This window comes from Hyposmocoma kahamanoa, unplaced genomic scaffold (assembly GCF_003589595.1).
Source record: "Hyposmocoma kahamanoa isolate Upper Pololo Valley unplaced genomic scaffold, ASM358959v1 62, whole genome shotgun sequence".
Classification (NCBI taxonomy): Eukaryota; Metazoa; Arthropoda; class Insecta; order Lepidoptera; family Cosmopterigidae; genus Hyposmocoma; species Hyposmocoma kahamanoa.
Genome location: NW_020653850.1, coordinates 870,917 through 879,248, shown reverse-complemented (window position 1 = coordinate 879,248; position 8,332 = coordinate 870,917). Strand labels below are relative to the sequence as shown.

At 37.0% G+C, this 8,332-nt stretch overlaps 1 protein-coding gene across 1 annotated transcript; it reads right to left on the bottom strand.

Annotated features, from left to right (window-relative positions):
* Window positions 1–1,202: 1,202 nt before the first annotated feature.
* On the bottom strand, window positions 1,203–5,150 carry LOC113229580 (ribosome biogenesis protein BMS1 homolog). Its single transcript, XM_026463231.1, has 2 exons — window positions 4,040–5,150; window positions 1,203–3,673 (listed from the first exon to the last, which is right to left on the bottom strand). The coding sequence occupies exons 1-2, from the start codon at window positions 4,941–4,943 to the stop codon at window positions 1,203–1,205; spliced, it is 3,375 nt and encodes a 1,124-aa protein (XP_026319016.1). The 5' UTR covers window positions 4,944–5,150.
* Window positions 5,151–8,332: the final 3,182 nt, after the last annotated feature.

Below are 8,332 nucleotides of genomic sequence, written 5' to 3'. Positions count from 1 at the left end.
CTACATAAAGTTTTATAAATGCAAGTATAATATGTTTACAAGCTGGTTATTTAGTTACTTGTTAGTATATAGCTTGAATGTAGCTACGTTTTGTATAAAGTGGTACTGGAGTAGTAGCGGTATTGCCGCCGTGACATAACCCACATACCTACTCTGTACTAGTGTAGATAGCCGATCGTCCGATATTTAGCGAGATCCTTCTCTAACGAGCGTGTAAACTGATGAGAAGTGGAGCTATGTCGAAGGCGCGAGAAAGACATGTTGCTCTCTCGCTCATTCACATAATCCCATGTTTCTTATGGTGCATTTACACCAAGTCGTCAGGCGACCCGGTGTAAATGCGCCATAAATCTACAAACATGCGGGATAGTAAAAGAGCCTTTGTACTCCATCCTCGCTTAAGCTTCACAAGTGAAGTGCTTAGTAAATTGGACAGTTAGCAACGTGTAGTCGGTGACCTCCTAAAGTGCCAATGCGTTCCGAGCCTCTCCTAAGGTCGGGCGCAAGCGGAACGGGCGAGCCGCGAACAATAACTAGAATAATTTTGTACTCCGTAACATTCCAGCGCACACTTCATGCCCTATGGTTCGAACAAAACTATTTTTACACGACGGTCCCAGTGGCTCGCGCTACCAAAGAGTAAACTACTAAAGTTACCTTCACGTTAAGAAATTAATGTATAATAGTTTAGTGAAATTGAAATTGTATATAATTTTGCATATGTGTTGCATAGCTTCGTCTAGTGAGGGAAATATTATTGAGATCGGTGCCGCCGTTGTCCTATTCATTGGTCCCTGTATAACCGGCAAAACATTCCAGCTTTCAATACACAAGTATTCTGAACTAATCAGTACAATAGACTCATAGAACATAAGTACAGGGGCATGTGTAATGTCTGAACAACGTTGTTTACCTAGACAGTGATTATTTTGACCAATGTAATCTGAACACTGTGTAACCTTTGTAAAAATATTTATCACAAGTGCGTACGACATACGTTATGCATAATGATAACAGGTAAATACAATTTACACGATATAATGATGTTTTATTTATTTATATCTTGCTACCTAGAGGTTGTAGTAAAAAAGGCCAAAGGCAAAAAATAAAATACACAAGGTAAACAAATACAAAAGGTAAAGGCAAAAAATAAAATACAGCCTTGCAAGAGAGACTCTAGTTTATATTAATCTTAACAACTATCACATCTGTGGCTTTCTTTTATTTCCCATCTTACTTAAGTGTCTGCAAATTTTCTTCTTCAGCTCTTTCTGTCGTTTGATCTTACGCCATTCCTCTTCTTCTAATTGTTTCTTGTGTGTCTGCAATCTCTGCGCAGTTTGTTCTTTCTGCACTTCTTTTTTCTTTTCATAGTTTGTTTTTATCATTTTCATAACACTCGACACTTTATGTTCATATGGACTCTTGACGACAGCTACCCTGTTTTTGAATTTTTCGTTAGAATCCTTCCCTGACAATGTCGTAGACTTCTCTTTTGGCTTAAACTTGTAAGGCAGTCCCTTCTGCAAAGCTTTGGGGATTACCAACGGTTTGAAAACTTTAGGTTTCCTTTGTACTTCTGTGTACATGGAATCAGAATTTGCATCATTCTTAATGCTGCGTTCTCGCTTTAATTGACCTTTAGTTTTCATCCCTTGCCAAGCATTCTTAGCACCTATAGGCAATAATAAATTGACAACAGGCGCGTAGAACCTAGTAACATCTACTTTGAACCATGTGCGACAGAAAATAATATCACTCATTAGTATTTTGTCTTCAAATGTGGCTCTGAATGCCCCTTCAGGCTTATTCAATGCTTTCTTAATTTGACCTCTTATCCCAGACACTGTTTTTATCCTAGCTCCTTCAAACTTCGCCACTTCAAGAGTGCTTGTGAACATGTCTTTGATGAAAGCAGTTTTCTTGTAGATCTTTAATGGAGTACCAACTAATTTTAGTTTCTTGACGATTTGTGTTGATTTATTAATTTCATTGACACTGCCAGTTGCCGCTATTCTGAAACCTATATTTTTTATTTCATTGCTATTGTTGTTTACTGTTTGAAGAGCCAAAAATCCAGTGTTCTGTGGTGTTATTGGGCCATAGAAACTCATGTTACAGGTGACATGTTCTGGAGTGTACTTAAGATATCGATACTTCAAGTCATCTTCAATTTTCGAGTAGATTGGTAAAGTTTGGAAGCGTCGCCAACCCAGCGAAATTATAAGTGGATCATTGGTCTTCAAGATTTTCTTATACCATCTGTGTTTCTTTACTTTACAGGATACAAAACCTATATTCTGTTCTGCCATATTGAGTGCTCCAATTAAAATTGGGTAACTTGGTTCCATGTTTGTTACAAACTCTGCTGGCATGCCTTTAAATAACATTCTAACATACAGTCCAGGCCTAAAACCTTCGACTTCTATTCTCAAGCCATTATCTAAGTTATCAAAGACAGACTTGTTCAATTCAGACTGTTTTAAAGCTTCAGCTTTTAAAGCTTCATAGTAAGAATGATCGCCTTTGATTCTATGGTCATCTGGATTATCATATTCTGCGTCAAACTTTGCTTTTAGTTTCATTTTTTTTTCTAGGATTTCAGCTTTTGTTGGCTCAGCTTTTCGTTTTGTCGCTTCTTTCTCAAATTTTTCTTCTGCTTTATGTTTCTCTCCTGTTTCCAAGTCTTCGAAGTCTCCATACAGTTCTTCATCGTCAATGTCATCAAGTTTCAGAAGTTGCTCTGCATCTTCATCAGCTGATCTCTTTCCAGTCACAAAACAATTGATTAGATACTGTTTATTCTCGTCAATAGTCCAGTTTCTTAGATTCGGTTTATTTAAAGCATAGAAAAACGAACATTCATCAAGGTCCAATTGTTGTTTTTCTTTCTGTTTCTTCTTTTGTGTATCTGTGACTTTTTTGAACAATCCTCCAATCTCTTCATCCCCACTGTCATCTGAAGAATCCACTTTTTTTTCTCTTGTTTTATTTCCTATATCAAACTCTCCATAAACAAGTTTCATTATGTTTTTAGAAGTCTTTTGCCTTTCCAAATAGGCTACAGTTGCTTTTTCCCCCAACTTTTCCTTCCATTTGACACTGAAATCTTCATCATCAGAATCACTTTCTGAAGCTTGATCATCTGGACTTTCATCACCAGCTTCCCGACCACCTTTATCTTCATCTACATCAGATTCAACATTATCCCAAGGTAGTTTTGAGGCCTTCTCTACATCTTTCTCACTCTGGTCGATTCCACTATCGTTGTCTGAATCATCCTCTTCCCCTGAGTCATCTGAGCTTTCTTGTCCTTTTTTATTCAGTTGTAAATACTCATCATCTTTGACCATGTCAGGATAGATAACAGCTCCACCACTGAATAGTTTGAAACCAGATTCTTGCATCTGTTCATCAAGAGTCTCCACAGTTTCAGATACATTTTTTAACAATGCCTTTTTTTCATTAGTTTCCTCATCTTCTTGTTTATGTGAGTGAGAACCCTTTAGTTCTATATACACTGCATCCTTGTCATATACAATGCCGCCGACGCCAGAGAATGGCGCATATATTTGTCTCTCGCGCTCTAAGAGGTGGCGTTTCTTTTCTCTGCTTGGCATGGGACATGGGTCTGGCAGGTATGAGAGCTCGCTAATTTTCATGTCTCCAACACCTGAAATTGGTTGCATTGAATTATAAAACCCATATTTTTGTGTCAATCATTTCTTAAGAGGTTTTTAAATTGGTAGTAGCTTGTAAAATTTGTTTGAAATCTATATTTCTAGTTTGTTTAACTCTTATTTTGAGGAAGTTAATTGGCCGTCCATAAGAACCGGGAAAAAGTCAGTCTCAGTCTCGAAACATTAAGGATAAAGTTAAACTACATCTATGACAATCTATGACATCTATGACTAAATCTACTATATTTACGCGCGCGCAAAGAACTTCGGTAAAATATCTGTGCAATTTGTGCACATCTGGCAGTATGCCATTGAGAACAAAATCACTACAGGGGTACTCCAAGACTACAAAAACTCACCAGCAATATGTACCATAGCCTCCTTCATCAAAGGCACGCCTCTAACATAGCCATACAGCACCACATCTCTATTGACCTTAGGGTCTTTCCTGATAGTCTCCTGGCTAGTCAAATCTTCCAATCTATCTGCCAATACATAAGCGTGAGTAGTCCGCCAACTCAATGCTCTGAATTTCATTACAGAAATAAATCTACAAAGATTCTTTATCTCATTTCTTAAATACTCTCCATGAATGATACCAGACAGATAAAATAATTTGGCTCCAGGATAAACTTCAGTCCAAAAGCGATGTTTCAAGGTTTTCTTTATCTGTTTTAAAGTTTTTGCATTCTTAATCATGTCAAGGTGAGTAAGTACACCCATGATTTTAGGCATGCCATGCACCTGGCATATGTTGAGGAACTCGAATATCTCCATTTCGAAGCCGAAGCTCGCGTCGCAAAGTAACAGGACGAGGTCGGCACATTTAGCGATGTCAATCATAGAGTTAATATCATTATTGCATTCAATTATGGTTATTCGCCTCTTCTTTGAAGTGACCACTGTTATAGGGCCGTTAGTGCTTGTCACGTTTGTTTTTATAAAGCTCTTGATTAGGTTATTGATAAGAGTAGTCTTGCCGACTCGCGGTGGCCCCACTACTGCAACAACTATAGGTGGCGGCTCTAGTGGAGTTTTATCCACTTGAGGTATGTGCTGCTTTTTCGCAATGACATCTTCTCGCCTCCGGAACTGTCTTTCAGCTCTCACAGCTGATTGTATAGCAAATGCTTTAGGATTACGTTGCCGAGCAGTTAGGTTAGACTGGTCAATTTGATGTTTTTTTTTCTTCTTTTCCGCTTTACGGCCAGCGTGTTTCGCTCGATGAGCTTTCTTCTTATCGAATGCGCTTTCATCCGCCATTTTTACACTGTTTTTATGTCTAATTAAAAGTTTTGTGTGAAAAATCTTTAAATTAAATTCACGTGCTGATCTCTCGTTTGACGTTTCATTAGATTTTTTTTTAAATTTATTAAGGCTTTGGCAAAGCCATCAGCCTAAACATGAAGTTTAGTTATGTTTGTGTAAATATGGCCGCCACAAAGAGGATAGGCAATTTGAGGCGGCGTGCTTGGATTGACTCGGGATTCCTTAGAACGGGCCGATACGGGTATTTTAGTTCGAGATTCGTATAATTTCGCGTTTTAATCTTCGATTAAGGCATGAAAGAAAACACTCACGCCCGAGAAGTAATTATTAAATATTTTATTCAAAAATCTTATACATTTTATATTGGTTCCACATTTTGAAAATGATAGGAGTCAAAGTATTTCCTTTTTTTTACCCGACTCCACATACACGCAGGTATTCTCAAATGAGGTTTCATTACCTCTAACACCCCCTCTTAATGAAAACTTAATTAATAAATGTAAGGGGGGGACCTCTTACTTATAAACAAAACTGAACTCAACACAGCCCTAGCATTATTCTAAATTTTTTCAAAAAGCATTCTGTCAAGAGGTTTTGTAAAGATATCGGCTAACTGTTCCTTGCTATCAATGTACCTCAAAACGACAGCTCCTTTATGTACTTGTTCTCGGATATAATTGTGCCTAATATCTATGTGCTTAAGACGCTTTGAATCTAAACTCTCAGCTATTTTAATTGCACCCTGATTATCCTCGTACAAAATTGTGCTAGGCATTTTATCATACAAGAATGTATCTTCTAACATTTTACATAACCACGCAGCTTGAGTACAAGCTTGACTGAGTGCCATGTACTCAGCCTCAGTAGACGATAAAGCTACACACTGTTGCTTTTTAGAAAGCCAGCTTACAGTACACCCAAAAACTTTAAATACGTAACCAGTTGTAGACTTACGGTCTAGCAGGTCACCTGCCCAATCTGAATCTACATAACCTTCAATAAAAGAATCAGAATATTTTTTATGAAATATTAACCCTAACTCCATAGTTCCTTTTAAATAACGTAAAACTCTTTTAATAGCTGTCCATAATTCTTCAGAAGCGCAAGATTGGTAACGACTCAGTATTGACATACTATTAGCTAAATCTGGTCTCGTGGCTAACATACAATACATAATTGCACCGATAGCTTTTCTACATTTAATTTCGATGGCTTCGTTTTCAGACATATGTAATTTCAGTAAACTGTGTTTTACACTTTGGTCCATCGGTGTGGACACCGGCTTACACTCATGCATGTTAAATTTCCGTAATAATCCTGCGATATATTCTGTTTGGCTTAAAACTGTATGGTCACCGTTCTGTAACACATTTATGCCAAGATAGCACTTAGCAATACCTAGATCTTTAACTTTAAAACATTTCTGTAAATAGTTCTTTATATTGAGCAATTCATTATTGTCTGTCGACATAATTAGGAAATCATCGACGTACACCAGGAAATAAGTTTTAATACTGTTACTCACTTTATAATAAAAACAATAATCATTTTTACTGGCTGTAAAACCATATTTTCTTAAAGTGTCATCTAATGTGTCATACCAATACTTAGGCGACTTTTTAAGACCGTACAGAGCTCGATTTAATTTACATACTTTATCACTTTCTATATTAAAATTCACAGGCAAACTCACATACACAAGTTCATTTATCTTACCATTAAGGAAAGCCGTACAGACGTCCATTTGATGCTGTTTAATTCCCAATTTCACACTTATTGCAACAAACATTCTGAAAGTTGTGAGCTGTGCGACCGGCGAGTAAACTTCGGATGCCGATACAAATTCTTTTTGTTTGAAACCACGAGCTACTAAACGCGCCTTAAAAAACTTATTTCCGTCTTCGCCTTTCTTTATTTTAAAAAGCCATTTGGTATCAACTGGCTTGCAATCAGCCGGCTTGGGAACAACAGTCCACGTGTTATTCTCCGCAAGGGATGATATTTCCTTCTCCATTGCATCAATCCACTTATCAGCTTCATTGCCGTTAATTGCTTCTTCATAAGACTTAGGTTCAAATACTTCGGCAAAATGAAGTACACTATACATTTCTGAGTCTTCATATCTTTGTGGTGGTCGAATCTTACTACGATCTCTCAATCTCCTTTGTTCGCTTTGTTGACTTTGCTCGATATCAATTGTTTCTACAGATTCTTCGTTGGTAACTGTTTCGAGTTGACTATTATTTATTCTTGTTTCCATCCTTTCAACCTCTACTTCTTTTTCATTTTCCTCAATTTCACAATTATTACTATCAGTAGAGTCAATTACGCGTGAACTCGGCCGTTCCGTCTTTGTTTCTTCGATATCTGTATTTGACAGCAAAATTATATCCCTGGTCAAAATAACATCGTCTTTTTCAGGAACATAGACACGATATCCTTTTACATTTTCTTCATATCCCACAAATATTCCAATCGCGTTCTTATCGTCCCACTTCTTACGAATTTCCTTCGGAATGTGAAAAGAAACACGATTGCCAAAAACTTGAAAAGTATTAAAATCAACTGATTTGTTTGTCCAAAGTTCAAACGGTGTTTTTTTTCTTTACGGGACTTGGGCCAGTTCTATTTAGTACATAAATGGCTGTATTCACAGCTTCTGCCCAAAATCTCTTGGTCATTGACTTTGCTTTCAACATTGTTCTGGCAGCTTCTACAATTGTGCGCATTTCCCGTTCAGCCCTACCGTTTTGTTGAGGCGTGTACCTTATAGAGTTTTGATGTACGATTCCATATTTATTCAACATTTTACATACCTCATTGTTGACAAATTCTGTTCCGTTATCCGTCCTTAATATTTTTAATTTGTATCCAGTCTGTTTTTCTACTAGAGCAATAAAATTGTCAATGCAGTTTTTAACTTCGTACTTGTTTTTGATGAAATATACTTTTCTGAAATTACTGTAATCATCTTTGAACAGAAGAAAATATTTAGAACCACCAATAGATGAAACTTCCATAGGACCGCAGAGGTCGGCATGTACTAACTCACACGGAGAATTTGCACGATTTTCACTACGTATAAAGATATCTCTATGTTGTTTACCAGCACAGCAACTTTCACAAACAGCAATTGAAATATTTTTGTAAATTACACCGTGCTCTGACAGTACATTTTTGATTTGTGTCAAATTTTGATGTGCTAGTCTGTCATGCCAGTCAATCAAATCAAGAACAACATTACTTGAAGGAGGTTGGTTATACAAACGAAAAATCATTTTAAACAGATTTCCATTTCGCTCAGCAATAGCCTTAACAGACCCTTCAGAATCTATTATTTTACACAATTTACTATCAATAATTGTACTGTACCCTTTATCTAC

Coding starts and splice junctions, on each gene's coding strand:
- LOC113229580 (XM_026463231.1), bottom strand. CDS start 4,943: ATGGCGGATGAAAGCGCATTCGATAAGAAGAAAGCTCATCGAGCGAAA. Junction 3,674..4,039: donor GGCTATGGTACATATTGCTG/GTGAGTTTTTGT, acceptor AACCAATTTCAG/GTGTTGGAGACATGAAAATT.